This window comes from Triticum aestivum, chromosome 6D, assembly GCF_018294505.1.
Source record: "Triticum aestivum cultivar Chinese Spring chromosome 6D, IWGSC CS RefSeq v2.1, whole genome shotgun sequence".
Lineage (NCBI taxonomy): Eukaryota > Viridiplantae > Streptophyta > Magnoliopsida > Poales > Poaceae > Triticum > Triticum aestivum.
In genome coordinates, this window is record NC_057811.1 from 130674074 (window position 1) to 130696798 (window position 22725).

A 22725-nucleotide genomic window follows, 5' to 3' on the forward strand; every position below is an offset into this window, starting at 1 on the left:
GAAGATCTTTATCGGTCGTACCGTAATGACAACATACATTATTCTTTTGTCATCAGTATGTTACTTTCACGAGATTTGATCGTCGGTATCTTCATACCTAGTTCAATCTCGTTACCGACAAGTCTCTTTACTCGTTTCATAATACATCATCCCGCAACTAACTCATTAGTCACATTGCTTGCAAGGCTTATTATGATGTGCATTACCGAGAGGGCCTAGAGATACCTCTCCGATACTCGGAGTGACAAATCCTAATCTCGATCTATGCCAACCCAACAAACACCTTCGGAGATACCCGCAGAGCATCTTCATAATCACCCAATTACGTTGTGATGTTTGATAGCACACAAGGTATTCCTCTGGTATCCGGGAGTTGCATAATCTCATAGTCAAAGGAATATATATATGACATGAAGAAAGCAATAGCAATAAAACTGGACGATCAATATGCTAAGCTAACGGATGGGTCTTGTCCATCACGTCATTCTCCTAATGATGTGATCCCGTTCATCAAATGACAACACATGTCTATGGTTAGGAAACTTAACCATCTTCGATTAACGAGCTAGTCTAGTAGAGTCTTACTAGGGACACTGTGTTTTGTCTATGTATCCACACATGTATCAAGTTTCCGGTTAATACAATTCTAGCATGAATAATAAACATTTATCATGATATAAGGAAATATAAAATAACAACTTTATTATTGCCTCTAGGGCATATTTCCTTCATCGATTCCCCTAGAAAAACAAGCAGAACCACAGCAACCACTTGCCAACACTCAACAACAATCACAGTCATCCCTAACCCACGAAAATCAGGAACAAAAAAGTCACCGTCACCCTCACAACCTAACAACAAAATTGAAATCCACCGCTGAAAGGTCAACACCACATCATCACCATGCAAATTGGATAGAAAGTAAAATAAGTAGAGGGGAAAGAATATCATGCTGCACCAAAGTGAGACATTAGAGGAAGAAGAGAATGACACGAGCGGAGACGAATCCCTTCCCCAGGCAACATCTTGAAACAACAACACATGTACGGTGAAGACGGTGAACCAAGGCCACACCAAAGTGCCTCCAATGCCACCGCCAGCAGAAACGCCAGGGACAACCAATGACGACGATGAACAAGCAGAAGGAGAAGCTCCACGAACAGCAAGCACAACGGCTACAGACCCAGTTCTAGCAATATCCAGCTGAAATACCTCCCTAGACAGCGCAACAACATACCAAGGTCCAGCGATGTCGGTTGAAAACCCTCCCCAGACAGCGCTTTCTCCCCTGTAGACAACCGAGGGGAAGTAACCGCACGACACCTATCACATGAGCGCCTTGCAGACGCCGCGGCGCTAGCTTGACCATAAAGCCCCTCCCTCCCTCTTTTAAAAAATAAACATAAAAATAAAAGCCCCTTCTCCCTGCCGCTGATCAAAATGGCTCACTAGCCAGGCAGCCCACCCCGCGCGCGTGACCCGGTCAAAATTGGCGACAACCGGCCAAATTGACGACCGCAATCGACTCTGGAGGTTCCAATCCACATGGGGCTTAATGAATTTAGGATATCTGTACCTTTAAATGCTGAGGAATAAAAGACCATTCTTGATGCTAAAATAAAATCTGTTAAAAAAACCTGGACTGTCCGATTACATACCTTTGTAACGTGACGTGAATCCGCAGCCATCGATATAACACCTCGTAAACCCTAACTAAACCCTTGCCGCCTCGTTTCCGGCGTCTCTCGCCGCCGAGACCCCCTTTCCCCCCCCCCCCCCCTCCCCTCTCGGGCTCTCTTCTCCACTCGACCAGAACAGCGCCGCCGACATCCACTCACCCGCGCACCCCCCCCCCCCCCCCCCCTACCGTCTCTCGCCGCTAGCCAGCCCCTCCACCCGAGGCGCACGCCTCCGCCGCCGTCAGCCAAGGGGATTCAGTCGACTGAATCCCCATGCCCCCTGCTACGTCCGCCCCCGATGCCCCGGTGGCCGACGGGGATGCGGAGGCGCCGCCGGTGCCGACTTACCGGTCACTGGCAGCGCCGGTCAGCAATCCGGTCGACAAGTTCGCGCTCCTCCCTGCCTTCCTCAAGGTACCATCTGGAACTGGATTCTGCGTGGGACGGCTCCTCCTGCACATGCAATTTCGTCTAAAATTCATGGCTCCGACGATGTAATTTAGCGACACAGGCCTTTTTTCTTCTTCTTTTCACGCACTTATTTTCATAGGAAGTTATGCCTTATTCTTGTTCTCCACACATCACACCAGCTCAGTCCTCGGTTGGTTTAACAGCTAATGAAGCACCACACGCTTCATGTTAACCAGCTATTGTCATCCTCGATTTAGTCGAGAGCCTATGCTACTAATAAAAGTACGAATTGATACCATCACCCCAAACCTGACCAATGTCTGCCAAAAAAAGTAGGACTGTTCTGGATTATGCTTTATCATCTTTGTTGCAGTTAGTGTTAATCAAACATATTATCGACACTGCAAGACAACACAATTAGTTAAACCCATGTTCTGGAGTATTTTCGTTTGGTGGGGTGGGGTGGGGGGATCAGGCGTCTTGCCAACTGTCTGACTGCGTTGCTGCGTGCCGTTGGATCAGCCCCGTCATCGTCGTCCCTGTCATGCAATCCCCTCGTGTCGAGGTGCTGCACACCAATCCCGCGGCTCCTTGCAGCACTGGCAATGAAGACCAAAAAAGGAAGGAGCTCCTCTGCAGCACCGATCGTCGCCCCTTGCAGCAGCAGGCGACCTGACAGCACTCAAGCACCGACGACAGGGGCGGGGATGGGATAGGCAGCGGCCGGCACATAGAGATTGGAGAGAGATAGAGCGCCATGGTAGGAGACTGGGGAATGGGGATAAGCTATGTGGACGCGCAAGGGAGAGAATAAGGCCACACCATTATTTCTGGAGGGCGGCGAACTGGTGGGGCCCAGGAGAAAACGTAGTGTGGCTACAGCGTGCGATCACGATCCCGTCTGATGGTCGTGCGCCCTACTGATTTGTCTGGGATTAGCCGCCTGAGAGAAATTGTTTCCCTAGTAATAATCACAAGCAATGATGATTTTGGTGTAGATATTTTTTTAACCTTATATTATTGTTTCAATACTCTGGTATTTGGCTAATTCAGTCATATGTCGCAAAAAAAAAGTATTGCACATGCATGATAGCTAGTCTGGTCTAGACAATGTCTCACATCACCTATCTTTGACTGACTGCTCTCTGGTTTGTTCTGTCCTAGTTTTAATCTGTGCCTGACGTGCATTCGTTTCATTCCAACTGCAACACTACAGAGGCTTGAGTTTCTCTTTGCTGCGTCTTTATTTTTTTGATGGAGGTGCCAACTACTCATTTGGTCTGGGCATCTTTTGGTCGATCCATCTGATTTGGCCCCTTTCTCTTTGTTTGATGGAATCATTAGGTTAGAGGCCTTGTGAAGGAGCACATTGACTCTTTTAACTACTTCATCACCAAAGGAATCAAGAATATTGTCAGGGCAAACAACCGAATCGAAGCACGCAGTGACCCAGGCATTTATCTTGAGTATGATGTTATTCAGTTATACAGCTACTGTTTTCTTTTGTCAAATAAGGGTTCTCTTATCGTATGTGTTCTTTTCTTTGCCTTGATGTAGGTACAAAAATATATACATCGGCGAGCCCTCGGTGCAAGTAGATTTTAGAGTTGAGACTATCACACCACACTTTTGCCGCCTTACTGATCGCACGTAAGCTTTACATTGCCTCACTTGTATCTGTCTGATGTAACTCTGTGCCGATAATTAACTGAGCATATCAATGAGCTGGAGATATGTGACGAATATCTCTCTCTTGTCTACCATGAACAGCAGGATAACTTCAAATAGCTGCTGGTTTGGTTTAATAGGCAACCCAAGCTTGTATCTTGTCATGATCCTAAGCACAAAAAGGCTGGATAAATAGGTAGATAGTTGGAATAATCAAGTACTATAAGCGAGGGTTTTATTTGGGAGAGGGCTTGGGAAGAGAGAATATTGCCTATATAATTCAGGCCAGCCACTGCAAGATTGCTGTTGTAGAAATGTACAATGAACATTAGTATGGATGTTTCTCGTCTGCCTACATAATTGAGTTTCTGAGCATATATTACTGAGGACAACTTAGATTTCTGAGTGAATTGCTCCTTTTCACGGGCTAGAATTTTATAAGGGTCTCTTTGAAAATTGGAATGCATGGGGTCTAAAAATACAGGAATAGGAAAAACTTAGGACTAAGATGTCATTAGAATCTTATGAGAAACCAGAACACATAAATTTGCAAAACTGGCTCTTCGTATGTTCTGCACGAGTTTAGCACGGATTTGAAGAGACAATTTTCATGCAAGAGACAAATACTTTTCAACGAGGTCCAAGCTCATGTTAGAATTCCTCAACAAATTCTATGGATTGAGCCATTCGGCAGAAATCCTTTAGGGTTCCTACAACCTCATTCTTATGATCCGAAAGGCTTCTGTAGGAGAAATAACTATGGATTGAAACCCTACAAAGTTTTCTTGAAAACCCCTCAATGCAAAAGGTCCCTATGTTGGAAAAGCAAGAGCCTTGATGCCCAATATTCCATAGGGCAGACTAGCTGTGGAATGTGCTTTTAACTAGCTGATTCATCTAACATCAAGCTTGACCATCTTGATTGTACTGCAGTAGCACTGAGTTTCATACCTTTTTTTTTTGCCTATCACAAGCTTCCTTTTACCTATTCTTGCTTAAGATGTTCCTTTGTTCCTTCAGATATTCTGCTCCTGTGATTGTTGATGTTGAGTACACTGTAGGAAAGACGCATGCGAAACATAGGAAGGTAACACATCTAATGTCTGGCTGAAACATCCCCCTTTCCACCCCACAAAAGAATATTTACTTATTTTGCACGCGTATATGGTACTCCTTTGTTCCAAATTAATTTAAGTTATACCTTTGTCCTAAGTCAAACTTCTTTAGTTTGACCAGGTCCATAGAAAAATATGCTCAGATCTACAACATCGAATATATATAGTATTAACTATAGTTTAGATAAAGAATCTAATGAAACTAATTTGGTGTTGTACATGTTGATATATTTTTCTATAGAATTGGTCAGGCTTATAAGTTTGACTCAGGACAAACCTAGAACTAAAATTAATTTGGAACGAAGGGAGTATGGCAGTATGCCAATGAACTCAGAAGTACCTGTTACATGCTTGGTTGTGAAGAAACTTGACCTCCTTTCGTCCTTTTTTTCTTCTCTAGCCAAGTTTTACCATTGGGTACATGCCTATTATGCTTAGAAGTTATGCTTGTGTTCTGAATGGGAAGGACGAAGCTGAACTAGCAAGATATGGTCAGCCTTCTTATGTTCATCACTGTATATTATTTTTACGTTTCTTAGATAAATTTGCCACTCTACCTTTCTGGTTATGTTGGGTTTCACTATTGTGCCTGTAGGTGAGTGCCCTCTTGATCCTGGTGGTTACTTCATTGTGAAAGGAACCGAGAAGGTAACTGGAAACATTGATGCAGTTTTCTCCACTCTCCCTGCTTTTTTTTGTGTTGATAACAAGTATTCCCTGTAGCCACTACCTACTGCATGCTAAAAGTGATAGTGCTAATGCTAAGTGCTCATTCTTTGCGACGCAAGCTCCTGGCGGATTCTTATGTTAGTATTATTTATCGTGCAATATGTTTTGATTCTCAGGTCATCCTAATACAAGAACAGCTATCAAAGAATCGTATTATTATCGACACTGATAATAAAGGAAGGTACTATGTCTACTATTTTGAAATTTATTTCAGTATCCAGCTGATTGCTCTATTTTGAAGGTTTGACAACTGTTGGAAATTACATTTATTTTGTGAATTACTTGTCTTTGTGACTATTCCCTGAATTTACAATTTTGCACTAGTTTGATAATTTACTTGAAGTCATATGTATGGACACATGCTATATAAATCGATATGCCACCGTACACATGGGAGCTTTGCTGCAAAGTAAGATTAAGAGCCGATGGTGTAAACAAAGAAGGATATTTGATTTTTATTTATTGAAACCCAACACATAAGCTTTGTCATGGTCCATTAATTAAGAAGATTATTGCCTAGTTAATTACGGAAAACCTGGCGGAAACAAATACAAACAAGGCCAAGCCCACTCAAACAACGACATCACGGGGCCATGCCCACTCGAAGCCTGAGTGCCTGACACAACCCCACTCTCACCGATGGCACGTCGAAGATCACAAAAGCACGCCAAAAACATGTGCACAAACTAACAGTGATAGCTTGCCTCCCACCATTGCCGAAGAGAAGCTACAACAGCTATGGGAGGAGCAGACCCGGGACACTCCCGCAGAGGTGAAGATGCGTGCACTCCATATGACCATGCGCCAAATGATGCCTTCACCCGGAGAGTCCATGCTCTTCTTGAAGTGGGAGGAAAAGAAGCTCCATGACGGCGCCTCCAAAGAGGGAAAACGACACTTGTTGATGCCGCCGTCGCTGGCCCGACCGAGGCCGGGGCAAAGCTTTCGCCATAGCTCCTCCTCTCCCGTCAAACTGCAAAGGGATAAGGGGGCAATACCTGAGAGCGCGTAGATCACTAGTGTAGGCCATGCTGCATAGGAAGCCTTCACCGCCTGCAGCCCAACCAGCACATGGCGCCACACCGCAACACCTCAAGCTACGAAGAATGTCGCGCCCTTCTAGCATCCACCGCCGACGACGCAGGACCACCAGCCGTGGTCGGATCTGGGCGCTAGATCAACAGGCTCCCTGAATTGCCACCGCGGCAACACCTACACATACGCGCCTCCGAGGTCGAGCGCTGCCGCCAGGACCAAGCTCTGAGGCCTCCGCCCTTCACTTGCTACAAGCGCTTCCAGCAGCACCAACTGAAGTAGAGGAATCGCCCCGCCCCCGCGCGCAACCTTAGCCACCGCGGCGGCAGCAAGCTGGGAGTTGCCCCTTTGTCCCCTGGGGGCAATATGGGACGAGACCAGTTCACCTGCTGACTCCCTGCAGTAACTTTATAATGTACATGGTATGATGTGGCAGTGAAAGGTTTAATTCTTTGATGTTAGAGATTTTATAATTGTTACACAGTATATCATTGTCTTATGGTGTTGCACATACTTCTGTGCTTTCTCAGATTTATTCAGGGCCAGTGTCACGTTTGTTCTAAAACACCACATTTGGGCTAGGTTTGATGTCTTGTTGAACATTGAAGCGAAATTATTTGTCTAACAAATACTTGACACTTGTGTTATATTTTCGTTCAAGAAGAATAACCAAGCCTCTATTGATTGTACAGTTCTTCCTTAATAGCGCTCTCGTGTATTAGATATCAGGCATTATGTATAGCTTGATGTGCTGGGATCTTTGGGTACTTGTATAATTCGATCCATGTTGGTATACTTTAAGTAACACTGATTAGGCTGCTTATTATAGCTATATAAACCATTTGGCAAAGTATATACATGGCTAAGGCATTTTTGAATATCTGATTGATAAATAGAAAACCCGACCAAGGTCTTTTCACATGATTGCCTTGTCTCTGATTAGTACTGTCAGGGAAGCAGTTCATCTCTAATCCCAACCATCCTGGTTAAAATCTTTAGCCTTTAAGTTGCTTGTTCACTCATTATTGAAGTTGCTTCTTTTTGTGTGCATGTCATTCCATTGATGTGGTTCTATATGAGGCAGTGAGCCTAGACCTTTTTGGCTGGGGGAGTGGATATGCAACCCCATCATCTGGGTTTATGTCCTCATGGACACGAATTTGTGTTCCTATTTATACTGTATGGGTCTCCTTACAGTTTTCTTTCGAAAAGAATGCCGTTCTGTATGTTCCATTCCCTTTCTGAGGTGCCCTGCAATCCATTACAGGCTGCTTAGAATCTTATGACTTCATTTTTCTGTTGTTTAGGGTAACTGCATCTGTTACTAGCAGCACACATGAAGTAAAAAGCAAGACAGTGATTTGCATGGACAAAGAGAAAATTTATCTACATCTGAATCAGTTCACTAAGCCGGTATGCAACTGATGCACTGTTGTTCTATTAAAAAGTCCTTCCATTTCATAGTAGTAGACCGTTCTACTTGACCCTTGTTTAACAATATAGGATCCACACATTTAACGAGTTCTTCAACTTCTACGTTAATTCTTTTCAAATACTTAATGGTCATGGCTTGGTGGTTGGTAATATGGTTCATTGATGGATATGCCATTTTCTCCTACGATTATAGACATGGTGAAAAAGAGTTATAGGTGTGGGACCGTACATGTTTTCTATGAGGCAGCTAGGTGTGCAGCTCCTTTTAAGAGATCAATCATCTCTTCTAATAGGAATAGCATGGTCTGAGTAGTCTTCTCTTCCCTGATATCACACTTGATGTATCCTTAACGATTGCAAACATGCAAGGCCTTACGTTTCTTTCCGATAATTATTAAGTTGATCATAACTGTAGTTTCCGAGCATTGAAACTTCTGCAGATTCCTATAATTGTGGTTATGAAAGCCATGGGAATTGAAACTGACCAAGAGGTTGTACAAATGGTTGGAAGAGATCCAAGATATGGTGACCTCCTATATTTGTCTATTCAGGTAACTTATTATTTTTACTTTGTTGCTTTACTTTTGTGGCTATATTATAACGATGATCCTCTCACCGTATTATTATTTGATCTTTTAGACTGTCAATCGTTAAATCTTTCAGGCCGTCTGAATTTTGTTGTTTTTGCTCTATTAGGAATGTGCCACAGAGAGAATATATACACAACAGCAAGCTTTGCAGTACATGGATGACAAGGTGAAACTTCATGTTGTATTATTAAATAGCGATGAAGCAATCTAAGCTTTGGAAGAGTACATACCTTGTTTCTAACTCATGCATTTTCTTCTGCATCTGTTGAAAGAGTGTTAGGCATTTGACCAGAAATGTCTAATACTTCCCCAAGAGTAGTCTGTGACACTTCTGATCTCTTTATTACTTCTACAGTCGCAGTATTTAGTTCTTTTGAAACCGCCTCAGTCATCTTATTACGTAATTATTTAATTACCCTACATCTATACTCAATTTGAGTGTGTGTGTTTGTGGTGCTGGTGGTGGTTGTGGGGGGGGGGGGGGGGGGGGGGGAGTAGAGTGTTTCTTTCACTTTCACTTTTTAATACTCCCTCCGTTCCAAAATATAAGTCTTTCTAGAGATTCCAACAAGTGACTATATACGGAGCAAAATGAGTGAATCTACACTCTAAAATATGTCTACATACATCCGTATGTTGTAGTCCATTTGAAATGTCTAAAAAGACTTATATTTAGGAACGGAGGGAGTACATTATACTAAGGTATTTGCTGATTACCAAACTATTAAAAACCACCAGGACCTGTAGAATCCATGGGCTCTTGTCCATAGATCAACTGAAATAATGTATTTGATGATTTTTCATTTTGTTGAAACATGAAGTTGATGGTTTACCTAGCATAAAAAAACTGAATTTCTTATGTAGTTGCATGCGTGTATTGAATGTTGGATCTCTTCTGAACATACAGTGTGTGCTATATTTGCAGGTGACGTATGCTGGTGCAGGAAATATTAAGGTAATTATTACTTGCAGATCATATGTTGCTTTCCTTGAAAAGTTGATGGTAATAAAAAAATATAATACAGTTACTGAATCCCATATTTCTGTTGCTAAACTGATCGTTATAGATTATTGGATTAGTAATAAAGCTTAAGTTACTGCATTAGCTCCACGTGTCAATCTATGCTTTCAGACTGGTATATATACTGACTCTTCAGTTTAAATCATCTGATGGCTGCTCTCTCTCACTCTCACTTTCAGGACGGTCGGTCAAAATTAATCCTCCGTGATGTTTTTGTTGCGCATGTACCGGTGAGATAGATGTTTCACCTAGATTCTTCAGCCAGAATATTTTTATTCTTCCTCTCATGCATGCGGTTTCTCCTGTAGGTTAACAATGGGAACTTTCAACCAAAGTGCATATACACTGCTGTAATGTTAAGGCGAATGTTGGATGCGATCTTGAATTCTGACACCTTCGATGACAAGGCAAGTCCAGAGCTGGCCGATGTATCATTTTAGTGAATAACTCCTAAGATCTACCAAAAACACATTCCTTTTTTTCTTCACTATTGCTTCGGTGGAATGAAAATAAGAATCCATGTAAGTTTCAGTCTGGGCCTAAAGAAGAATTAACCTGTTTTTTTCTGGAAAATTAAGAACTTCTATTCACACCGTCGCAAGATTTCTATGGAAATCAGCTAATCGCAAGTTTACAGAGTGTTTATGGTGACATGTTTTTATGATGTACACTTGATTACTGTTCACAGTAAGTTCAGTAAATTAGACTAGTTTGATCTTAGAAAACCAAGGAGTAGCTTATCTTATTTATTTCTTGGACATTATTCAATTTTGAATCCAGTCTGCTTTTACTTTTTATGCATGATTGCAAGCATGAAAGCATGCAATCTGCTGATAATCTAGGAACCAAAGATATTTCTACATGAGAAGTTGAGAACTAAGCATGGCCTATTCTCACTAGGCTCTGTTTAGGCATGTTTGAATTATCTTATATACATCAAATTTACCTGTTTGCCGCCCTGTTGATATTTCATGTTTGATTTTTTTTCAGGATTATGTGGGAAACAAGAGGCTTGAGCTGTCTGGTCAATTAGTATCCCTGCTTTTTGAGGTATTTATTTTTCTTTATCATTTCATTAGATGTTGTGCATTATGTGATTGTGTCTCTTACTGTGCTTCTTTGTGAAGGATTTGTTCAAAACGATGAATACCTATGCTGTAGACCGTATGAACAAAAACAGTGACATGGCCCGTTCCAGTCCTTTGGATTTTAGCCAGGTAATGAAAATCAGTTGCATATTATGGATGCTCATCTGGTTATTCCTTTTGCCTTTTACCGCAATAATGTTACTGTAGCGTCACACTTTGACGTTGCACACAGTTCTTGTTGCACTATTTCCTTGAGTTGCAGTCTCTAGGTAATCCAATTATGGGCCAGTTCTTTTGGGCGGCTTAAAAAATAAGCTGCCCCTTAAATTTGTTGAGACTTCTAAAAATACAAGTATTTTTTTTAAATGTCTTCGAAACCACAAGCTTGTTCAGCAGATCTGTACTTTTTTTTTTCTCTAATACGAAATGAATTTGCTGTCTGCTCTTGCAATAGGAATTTGGAGGTTGTTAAGCTCTGAAGGACTTTAGTTGTTTTTGCATGTCCTGAAAATACAAGTTCTGTTGGTTAAACATATACTAATATAATAGGTAAATTAGCAACTCACAAGCAAAGACTAATTTAACTCTGCAAGTGGTCGCTCTTTACCAAAGCCGCAAATTCACTCTTAACATGTGGGCGGCAGTGCAATTTACTCGTTCCATAACAATGTGCAGCTTAAAGTAACCATCTCTTTGCATGAACTTTTTCTCTTATACTTTACTAGTTATGTTTGGATGCTGAAAATGCCACTTTCTGTATCATGAGGCTACATAACAAACTTGATAAACGATAACTCAGTATATAAATTCATTACCATTTTGGTCTTGCTCTGCACATTATATTGAAATGCATCTTATTTGGAGTGTTGTACCACGAATCAGGAACCCAGTAGAATAGTGAATGAGGTGATGGTGTATGAAATGATTCGGTGTAGTTCCTTTGTAGTTCTGAAACAAACGGTGTAGTTTGGAGAAATTTACTCAAGTCGTTTGAGATGCTCGGATGTGGTATTTTAGATATGTAATTCCCTTCCTTTGCGCAGTTGATAATGCAGCAGGATGTAATAACCTCTGGTTTGGAGAGAGCTATTTCCACAGGAAATTGGGACATTAAACGATTTAAGATGCATAGAAAAGGTGTTTCACAGGTATCTACTCGTTCAACTTATGAGTCCCAATTCTCTGTTCACTGAGTTTGAGGCGTTTTTATTTTTTTCTACTTCTATGCAGGTTCTGTCTAGGTTATCCTATATGGCGTCTTTAGGCTATATGACACGCATAACACCACAGTTTGAGAAGACCCGGAAAACAAGCGGTCCACGTGCTTTGCAGCCCAGTCAGGTGAGGACAAAGTTTAGTATGTTGTACTTAATAAAGGTACATAAATATGTCTTTTTTTTCTGTAACAGTGGGGTATGCTTTGTCCTTGTGATACACCCGAAGGGGAAGCTTGTGGCTTGACGAAAAATCTAGCTTTAATGACTCATGTTACAACAGATCAAGAGGAGGGCCCACTGAGGAATCTGGTTTGTTCTCTCTAATTCAGCTATTTTTATTTCCTTGGCTTTAATGCTTTGTATGTCCACTGTTGGCGTGTGTATGATCACTGTTGCAATATACTCCCTCCGTTCTGAATTACTTGTCTTAGATTTGTCTAGATACGGATGTATCTAGCACTAAAATGAATCTAGATACGGATGTATCTAGACAAATCCAAGACAAGTAATTCGGAACGGAGGGAGTAGAAAACAATGTTATTGACTCATTACTGAATTTGGTTTTCTCCTTGTTCTTTCCTTGAGCTCTCCTTTCATGCACCCACAATTTTAGATGGCAGATCTTGGTTCAGTTCTCTTAGATTCTGTAGTGACCCTCGTAAATATTTTTATCTGTAATAACTCGTGCTTTAAGACAGCAGCATTTCGCTGCTTCCAGATCAATCACGCCATGAGCAGCACCTATGAGTTGCGTTTTTGCGATCTCGGTGGGGTGGAATTGGTGGCACGTTGCCACTAGTCCTGTAAGTCCTGAAAACCGGAGGCTGGGAAGTCGATCTGATAAGGACAGCCTGAGCAGGTGGGTCATGGTCTCTTCTGACTGGTCACGCAAGAGACAAGCCGGTGCATGCTGCAACCCTTGCACAGTGAGCCTCTTGCCGTCCAGCAGTGGTCTTGACATGCCAATCAAATGAAGAACTTCACCCTCTTCCAGGACCTTGTTAAGCTTCAGGCTAAGCTTGGACCTTGAGATGATGCTCCCTGTAAGAGGTCGTAACAAAGACTTGGACCTTGAGATGATGTTCAGCTTGTGTGGCAGTGTTGTGAGCTGCAGCACACAGACCATGAGCCAGACTTGGATGTATTGCCACAGGGTGAGCGAGCCGAGTGCCCCCTGATGTTAATGATCTATCGCCTGCCCTCCGGCGCCTCCTGCACAATAAGGCACACGACGCTTCCTAGTGCGTCTTGAGCTGAGCTTCTATAGCTCAGGAGCAATCTTGATTCTGCCATTCGACCATCGATCCTCCTAGAAGAGCGTTGTTGTTCTGTCACCAACAACAGAACATACTCCGCTCGTCTCTAGGAGATTGCATATCGAACGCCCACCAAGGAGGTAGCGGGACTGTGCACAACGAGAGGCTAGTCGCAGTCCTTGGATACCAAGGCCACCATACTTCATTGGCCGGCACACCTTTTCCCAATTGGATGTGCCACCCACCCTGGGTGTCCACTCTGCCTATCCAATGGAATCCCTGAAGGATCTTCACTGCTTTTGAAACTTTTTACAAACTGAACATCGGAAGCTGATGAAACTGATGAAGCACGATTGCTGCAAGCACCACCTTGACAAGGGTAAGCCGTTCGCCTTCATCATCATAGGCGCCTTCCACGTAGGTACCCACTTTACAATCCAGTCTCCGAGGGGTTTGAAGGCTTCGCTAGAGTGTTTTTAAATCGTGTGTGGGATCATGGGGTATTTGAAGGCTTTGCTGGAGTGTTCTCGAAGGCCTCGCTAGCACACTCCATCACCATCGCAACATCCTCGGCTTTCTCCTCGGAGCAACCTGTGGGGGTCACCAAACAATTGGCAAAGTTGGTGTGCGGCCATCTTCTCCGTCTCCCGTCGAATCCGATCTCTACCGCCCCCGAGGAGCCGCCAGGGAGAAGGCAGACATGCTGCTTGCTCGCCCAACCTCGGAGGAAGCCACATCACACCCTGTTGCTTTGTGGACCTCCCCGCGAATGGCAGAGCACTTGCCGTTGTGGATCTTTTGGTGGGGGGGAGTTCCCTAACTTCTTTGATCCCAAATCTTCTGCCTCCAATCTACTCCGTAGTTGAAGCACGTCGTGGCAGATGCTGCCAACATCCTTTAGCTTGCTCCATGCCACCTGCTATTGGAGAAACATCGGTGTCTCTTCGCTGATGAGCTCCTTAGAAAATCTCTTTGGTCCTTGGACCGGAGAACAAAACCACCAAGCATGGTCGCTTCTTTCTTTGCCTCTTCTAGAGAGCAGGGGAAAGGGAGAACAAAAGCTTGTTTGGTCCGAGTCGCAACAATCATGTATGTTATGCTTCTTGATCAGTGCACGTTAGTTCTCCATGAGGATTTTCAATCTCTATGGCAGCCTTGTAGCCAAGGTCTTTGCCACTGGCTTGGCGAAGGCACAGATGAGACTGATGCAGTGGTAGTTTCCTGAGAAAGATGGCCTCTTGCCACTTCGAAAATAGTATTAGTAGTGCCTGTTTCATGCCCTAAAAACCACACCCTCTAAGTGAGTGCAACTCCGAAAAAACTGCCACCACATTGCTCTTAATGGTACCCAGCTCATCTGTGAATCTGTATGGTCCAGGTGCTTTACTTCACAGCATCTCACATCTCCACACCAAATGGGGTGTCAAGGTTCACTTAGTCTTCTACGCGTGCACCTAGAAAGTCTAGGTTAAGTGGGAATTCCTGTTGCTCTGCCGTACCAGAGAGTGAGTTGAACTGATCAAAAGTTACATTTGCCACAGCCTTGTGGTTCGAGACTTTGAATGTTTTGAGTCAATATATGCGTTGCAATATTTTGTTTATTACTTTTCTCTCGCTTGTCTTGCACCCATTGACATATAATTCTATGTTTTGTTCATTCTTTGTTGTAGTGTTTTAGCCTAGGTGTGGAAGATCTGTCACTTCTGTCCGGAGAAGAAATCCATGCACCGGGTTCATTTCTGGTCATGTTCAATGGATTAATACTAGGGAAGCACAGGCAGCCTCAGGTCTAGTTTCTTATAAACAGTACATACATCTCAAATTATTTCCCTTATTTATTCTCATAAAGTTATATATGATGCTTTCCAGAGATTTGCTAATAATATGAGAACATTCCGCCGATCAGGCAAAATTGGCGAGTTTGTAAGCGTTTTTGTAAATGAGAAGCAGGTATCGTTTCTTCTCTTGATTACTACTAGCTTAAAATGGATCTTAACGCCATGCTAATAAATATTTTGGTCCTATCTGCTGATAACAAAAAAAGGTTTTTGAGAACCTCAAAACTCTACGTAGGATGGTACTAATCGAAATTTTGTTACTCAAAGCTTTCACTGCTGGATTAATGGTCGCCGTGGGCTCTTGGCGGCATCAACTGACCCAGAGCTTTTCGGAAATAGCTTTAGAGTTTGTATTAGCTGATTTTACATATAATATTAATCTAGTTATGTATGAAGGATTGACCCAATAGGTATTAGTTCCTGCTGCCATCACTGCTTACACCTGCAACTAACTAAATCTGCCAGACTGATTATGTAAAGGTGATACCCCCAGATTGTGTCCTGTATCCAACTGTATGATAACTGTTGTGTTTCAGCATCCTCATATCGTACCTGAATTTTGCAATGCAAGCTGGTGTAAAGATTTCAGTCTAATGCAGCCAGTTCAGTAAATCTTTGCTAGGACCATATTGCGACATGCCAGCCAGAAGTAGGGTTTTGCTGTGCAGTTCTGCTTTTTCGAAGCTATAGCATAATATTCGCATTTGCTGTCAATGCGGGTTTATGTACCAACTACCAGTTAATCAATTGCTATGGCAAGCTTAGTTTCAATGCCATAAGGCTTGGAGGCCAAACAATTAGTAGTCTTTAAGATTTGAGCCGAAAGCCTATGCAGTATTCAGGATGTATTGCTCTCTTTCCGTGGATGCACCTTATGTAGTTGCACTGTGTAACAAACACTCATCGATCTGCCTTTTCTTTCTTTTATTTATAATAGAATGCGTTTGAGATACTAACCTTGTTTGTCATTATAGCATTGCATTCATATTGCCTCTGATGGTGGCCGCGTTTGTCGTCCACTTATAATTGCTGACAAGGGCAGATCAAGGGTTAAAGAGCATCATATGAAAGAACTGAGGGTTAGCAACTTGTTCTTCTTGATCTATTGTCATTTGTTTGATCTTTATCTCACAACTGATTTCACTGTAGGATGGTATTCGTTCATTTGATGATTTTCTGCGTGATGGATTGATTGAATATCTTGACGTCAATGAAGAGAATAATGCATTGGTATATCTTGATTCTTTTGTGTTTTCGTGCATGGTTCATTTATATTCTGATCAAGTGATTAAGATGATTCAAACAGATTGCATTGTATGAGCATGTGGATCAAGATGGTGTTCAAAGAAGCAGCATCACTCACATTGAAATAGAGCCAATGACCATATTAGGTGTTGTAGCTGGACTTATTCCATATCCACACCATAACCAATCTCCACGTAACACTTATCAGGCAAGGATGTGGATTATTGATATACATCTCTATTATTTTTGGAATATTCTTACTTGATGTTTTCTTGTCTGCAGTGTGCAATGGGTAAGCAAGCGATGGGAAATATTGCATATAATCAGGTAAGAAGCAGCTGGAGTTCCTTTTTCTCAGTTTAATCCTGCATTTTCTTGCTTTCCATGAATGCTAAATAAAGCGGTCTTGTTGCCGACAGTACATGCATCTAGATCAGTCAAAAGCATCTAATCACATCCCTGGATAAAATTAGTTTCATTTGCACCATATTTGACTATTATGTTATGATCCTGTGGTTCTTCCTTGCTCAATTCTTCCTTTCCTCTTGGTGTGCACTAATGTGTATTTGGAATTTTCTGTAGTTGTTTCGAGCAGATTCTCTACTTTATTTACTAGTGTACGCGCAACGTCCCCTGCTTACAACAAAAACGATTGAGTTGGTTTGTCCCCCCCCCCCCCCCCTCTCTTATCCCTGTGCAGACACACACGCGCACACCCTCTCATAGTTTACGTGACAAATACTTCATGGCAAATCTTTCAGGTGGGATACGATAAACTTGGTGCTGGGCAGAATGCGACTGTTGCTGTAATGAGTTATAGTGGATATGATATTGAAGATGCAATTGTGATGAACAAATCATCTCTTGATCGTGGTTTTGGTCGTTGCATAGCAATGAAAAAGTATGATACACTTCAAATAAAGATGCTGTTTCATTTGCTCTGACTGAAGGGCTTGGGGAGCATTTCTTTAATGCTGTTGTTTTTGTTTTTATAATTTTATTTTTGGTTCTCATCCTACAGGTACACCGTAACATCGGAGAAATATGGAGATGGTATATCAGACAGGATTGCTAAACCCCAGAGAGATAGAGATGGTGTCTTGATAAAGCAGAATATGCGGGTATAAAAATGACTGATCATTGCTATTTATCCTGAACTATTAAACCCTTCACTTCTCTCAGTAGGATGGCTTATTAAGCAAATTTAAAGTGAGCAGTACAAAAAGTCATTTTGAAAATCTAGGATAAAGTAAGAATTGTGTAGGCAGTGAATGTCCAACCCATTCCTATTGAGCTATTTGGATTTTTGGAATAGAAATAAACAGAAGTCTCCTATTGTCCACATTTAGAGATATATAGAGGATGTTTTATTCAGTCTGTTGTATCGCAGTCCCATCCGCTTAAATATATTTATCAAATTTAATTTCATGAGCTTTCGTCGAGATGATATTGTTGTTGTGTATTTTTGACTTTTTAGTGTCAAATTTCATTTTTCTTCGAGCGTTTACTAAGAACTGCATAGAGAATGTATAACAGAGCCACAGTGGTGTCCGCAGTTTATTGTTCGTGTTTAGTGTGGTTGTTATGAGTTGTAGGATCAAAAGGGGTTCATCAGTTCCAAAACCCGAACTGTCTACATCTTTTTGTATCTTATAATCTGTGTATTTAGTTATTCACAAACATTTTAATATAGCTCCTAAAACAAGAAACATTTTTTTAAGGCATTGGATGAAGATGGATTTGTTGCGCCTGGTCAAATAATCCGCAATCATGATATCTATGTGAACAAGCAAACACCCAAGGTTACCAATAGAACTCCTGGTACTGCATTAACAGACAGGTGAGTATTGTTATGTTCGTGATTTATTCTGTTATACGTTCCATCCTGCACGTATTTGCTTTTGAAGAATGATAAATGTGCTTCATTGTTTAATATTACTTATCCAGGGACTATAGGGACTCACCAGCTGTTTACAAAGGTGTCGATGGTGAGACTACCGTTGTAGATCGTGTAATGCTTTGTTCGGATACAAATGACAAATTGACCATTAAGTGTATTATCCGTCACACTAGGAGGCCGGAGGTAGGTTTATTCGGTAAATTCTCTTGAATTCAGTTGTAGAAATATGTACTTATATTTGCTATTCATGTTTGTGACTCAGGTTGGTGACAAGTTTAGTAGCAGACATGGACAAAAAGGTGTTTGTGGCACCATTGTTCAGCAGGAAGACTTCCCCTTCTCTGAGAAAGGAATATGCCCTGATTTAATTATGAATCCCCATGGATTTCCAAGGTTTTGTATTGGCTTTGGTTATATTCTACACTTGTTTTGTCTCTGTTGCTGTTTTCCTTAACCTAGGATCTCATATAATCTGTCTACGGGCTTCTATCTTTGGCATGTCTCTGACTGAACCACTTAACTGGGAAATTCTAATTCATGTCTTATACTCTTAAACTCTGCTTCAACACACACACACATGCTAAGCCGTCTCAAGGAATCCATATCTAGAGGTTTAATTTGAATAATTTGTTATCGCTTCCCCTCCAGTTCAAAAAAAAAAACATGCTGTACTCGACATATGTTTTGCTTTGGGTATTGTGCTTAGATTCAAAATTTAGGATGAAAAAGTGAAACTGGGTTACCATCACAACTTGTGATTTGTTATTGTGATAACTAATAAAATAAATAGATTGGATAATTACTCCATCATTGAAGTTGTGATTGTGACACTTAAACTAGAGGGTGATTCCTGTGATCCAGTCCACCTCATCTATACCAACCCGGGTTTTATGATGGTCATGTGCGTACTAAATAGCAACTACAGTGTTATATACTGATTGTTTGAAGTTGGTACTTCCTCCGTGTCACAAATTCCCAGTACATGTCTAGAATCTGCACCGGTCAAGCATTTCAAAGTTTCACCGTTAATGTAGACTAGGTCCATCTTGGAATATACTGAAATTATGTAATGCTTATTTTTATTTGAAGAGACATTTTCATGATCAAAATGTAACCTTTACGAACGTGTTAATGTTTTTGAAACATGTATCGTGACAGAGGGAGTACTATTTTGTTTCATGGTGTTTCTTCAGCCTGACTGACTCTTATTCTGCTCACCAGTCGTATGACAATCGGTAAAATGATTGAACTTCTTGGGGGAAAGGCTGGTGTTTCTTGTGGCCGATTCCATTATGGCAGTATATTTGGTGAACCAAGTGGTAATGCTGATAAAGTTGAAGACATAAGGTATGCTGATACCATGTAATACCATAGTTTGCTGACAACAAATCATAATTACACATTTACAATGATTCATCAACATTGCTTTTCTTTTGCATACCAGCCATACGCTTGTCAAGCACGGCTTCAGCTATAGTGGAAAAGATTTCTTATACTCAGGTGTGTTTTCAGTATGAAGTTGCTTTGGCACAAAACTTTGATTATGTTATTAGAAGTCAGTATTGAGTATTGACTGAATTCACTGAATCTGAAAGTAGTAGTGCCACAGCTAATATCCTAATAAACTAAGAAAACAGATTCTTGAACCTCTTTCACTCTCATGTCCAAGGTTTTAAGGCGGTAAGGCGTTTAAAGGAGATCAATCCCTGCCTTACCACCTAATGGACGGTTAGGCACCAAAGGTGAAGAAGTGCCAGGGCATCTTACTGCTTAAACATCGCCTTATGGACACCTTAATTATCATGCTCATGTCACGTTGAGGCACTGCAGAAAAAAGAACTGCAAAATCCAATCCAATTTTTCGTAAACATACGAGGACTTGATTCAATCTCGTTCAGTTGATGTCAACTGCTCCATGAATATTTTCAGTGTAATTTATAGAAGTGCAGACTGTAAGTTCAATCTCAGTAAAGATGACAATAGGATAGGGATGTCTTGGTACAAGCAACTTTTATCTGGCAGTTTTTGCCCGTTGTGGTCAAACTGGTCACCATTGTTCTGATCGAGGCAAGATCTATTCCAAGAACCTTAGGCCAATATATGTACAAGTACTGGTATGGAGATAAAGTAGGGATCCAAATACGGAAGCAAATACATAGGGCTCCTAGTACAATACATTTCTATAACAATCACCAGTCTCCTGAAAATGTGTACATGCTATGTACCTAAGATTCATAGTACAATACATCTCTCTAACAACCATCAGCTTCCTAAAACCCTATATTATTACCTATTAGATGTGTCCGAAGCTTCAAATGATATTTACTGTTTTACAAGATGATTGATTGAAAACAAGCTGCTTTTTTTTCTCCAGTCGTGATAAATCGGGCTAAGTAATGTTTTTTGTGTGGAAAACATATTTGTGGACCCTCCTAAGTCATAACCACAAATGAAGTTTATCATCCACATTGTGCCCTGTCACCCGTTCCCCGCTTGTCTGTGATTACAGCATGCTGGTAAGAGTGTTTATAAACTGAATACAAATACAAACACAAATAGTTAACTATTATCACTCTTAATCACATAGAAAGTTAAGAAATATAGATATTCTGTGCAATCTTCCAATTTCTTGACTACACATTCTGTTCTTATCTTCTAGTAATCCAGATTTATGTGGCACCAGATATGTCGTTTTAGATTTTGATAATGCAAATTTAGTATTGTCTTATTTGTGAGATGTTCTTTCTTCATGGGGTGGGTCTTGAAAGCTGATGTTTTTCCCCATTTCAGGCATTTTAGGCCATCCTCTGCAGGCATATGTCTTCATGGGGCCAATCTATTACCAGAAACTAAAGCACATGGTAGGCATGTTTTGCTTGTCTGGTTATCTTTTATTTGGTCTTTTTGGGGCTTTGTTTTCTGTACGATGGGTGATGAATGTTGACAGGACTGACCAATGCTTTTTCAAACTAAAAGCTGTACATAGAAAGTTCTGAAATATTTTGGCAAGTACATACTTGTTGCTTATTGGTTTATCCAAATTAACTGGGCTCCTATGATGTCTTCTTCTCAGCTTGCTTCAGGTGTCATTCTAGTCTTTTGTTGTATAATTTTGTAAAATATTTGCTTATGGATTCCCCAGGTTCTTGATAAGATGCATGCTCGGGCTAGTGGACCACGAGTACTACTGACTAGGCAACCTACTGAAGGGCGAAGTCGTGATGGAGGTTTACATCTCATATAATATGTGGCTTTGGAGGCTAGCCCTTTCTCTTGTTGGCTCCTTGTTCTTCATCTTTAATATGTTCTTTGGTAGGTCTGCGTCTTGGTGAGATGGAGCGTGATTGTTTAATTGCATACGGTGCCAGCATGCTAATCTTTGAACGTCTCCTACTATCCAGTGATCCATATCAAGTCCAGGTAATTTTCAAGTAGCTTGTGATTCTTTCAGCGGTTGCAATCATGCATGGAACATAAGTACGCATGTTGTTGATTCTTTCATCAGTAGTGTGATGGAAACCTGTCAGCCTTCATTACACAATTCATGCTCATGGTTCAATGGTTAAACATCCCACTTAGCTAGATATCGCATCTAGTTGAACTGTAAAGAACTAAGGTGTCCAGTTGAACTCTACCATGGGCCCATTAGTCATTTTATGTCCTGGTAATTCATGGAGGCCCCTTCTTATTCACTGTTCATGTTCGACAGGTTTGCAGGAAATGCGGTCTGTTAGGCTACTACAATTACAAGCTGAAGACTTCCTTCTGCTCGATGTGCAAAAACGGAGAAAACATGGCCAAGATGAGGATGCCGTACGCTTGCAAGCTTTTGTTTCAGGTACTGTGTATTGTCAAAGTACTAGCAGCGCTGGCTGTCCCTGCGCAACACGGCTAACCTGGTTCCCCCTGTACTGTTTGGTGCTCTTTTCAGGAGCTGCAGTCGATGAACGTCGTCCCACGCTTGACCCTGACAGAAGGATAAATGCAGAATTCGACAAAGCTATGCCCCGATGTTAGGACCGCTAGGACCGCGGGAGACGAATCAATCTCCATTTTCCTGGCAGAACTGTAGCAGCAACGCGGCCGCCTCGTCGTGCTGCAACCTGTGGACGACAGCAGCATCGGCATGGGGAGATTGTTACAAGGATGCAAGGCCGAGTGTGTTTTTATGGATTTATTATAGATCGATCTCAGGCTCTCGGCATAGTTTCTGCATAGAAGAGATATATGAGAGTAGGTTTTGTTTCCTCAAAAAAAGAAAAAAGAGTAGTTTTTGTTGCCCTGAGATGATCAGAGATTCAGAGGAGTCGTGAAATAATAGTTGGAACATTTGTATATGTTGTGTTTTTGGGTGCGCATCTGATGAGTTTTGATTCCTGTGCATGAAAGGATAGTTCTGTGGGAGTAGCCAGTGCGATAGCAGTCTATTCGGTGTAGAAAGAGGATATGCTCTTCTGATCCGCGTGCTTCTCACGATGGCGACACGAACGGTAGTGTTG

The 22725-nt window shown here is 41.6% G+C and overlaps 1 protein-coding gene across 1 annotated transcript; it reads left to right on the forward strand.

Moving 5' to 3' along the window:
• Positions 1-1844: 1844 nt before the first annotated feature.
• LOC123144083 (DNA-directed RNA polymerase III subunit 2) lies at positions 1845-22589 on the forward strand. Its single transcript, XM_044563097.1, has 37 exons — positions 1845-2093; positions 3435-3556; positions 3648-3740; positions 4779-4845; positions 5274-5364; positions 5469-5521; positions 5719-5783; positions 7945-8050; positions 8512-8622; positions 8768-8827; positions 9587-9616; positions 9862-9912; positions 9991-10089; positions 10673-10732; positions 10810-10899; positions 11814-11918; positions 12001-12111; positions 12180-12296; positions 14914-15030; positions 15113-15193; positions 16056-16160; positions 16231-16311; positions 16388-16534; positions 16609-16653; positions 16909-16986; positions 17088-17227; positions 17348-17447; positions 18048-18166; positions 18274-18409; positions 18489-18619; positions 19448-19573; positions 19671-19726; positions 21017-21087; positions 21369-21453; positions 21543-21646; positions 21936-22064; positions 22158-22589. Exons 1-37 carry the CDS (start codon positions 1953-1955, stop codon positions 22206-22208), a joined length of 3474 nt encoding a protein of 1157 aa, XP_044419032.1. The 5' UTR covers positions 1845-1952; the 3' UTR covers positions 22209-22589.
• Positions 22590-22725: the final 136 nt, after the last annotated feature.

What these genes read in the sequence shown, in the direction of transcription:
- LOC123144083 (XM_044563097.1), top strand. Translation starts at nt 1,953, where the DNA reads ATGCCCCCTGCTACGTCCGCCCCCGATGCCCCGGTGGCCGACGGGGAT. An exon ending in CTGGTGCAGGAAATATTAAG is followed by an intron (nt 9,617 to 9,861) that starts GTAATTATTACT and finishes TCTCACTTTCAG; the next exon opens with GACGGTCGGTCAAAATTAAT. An exon ending in AGGGCCCACTGAGGAATCTG is followed by an intron (nt 12,297 to 14,913) that starts GTTTGTTCTCTC and finishes TCTTTGTTGTAG; the next exon opens with TGTTTTAGCCTAGGTGTGGA.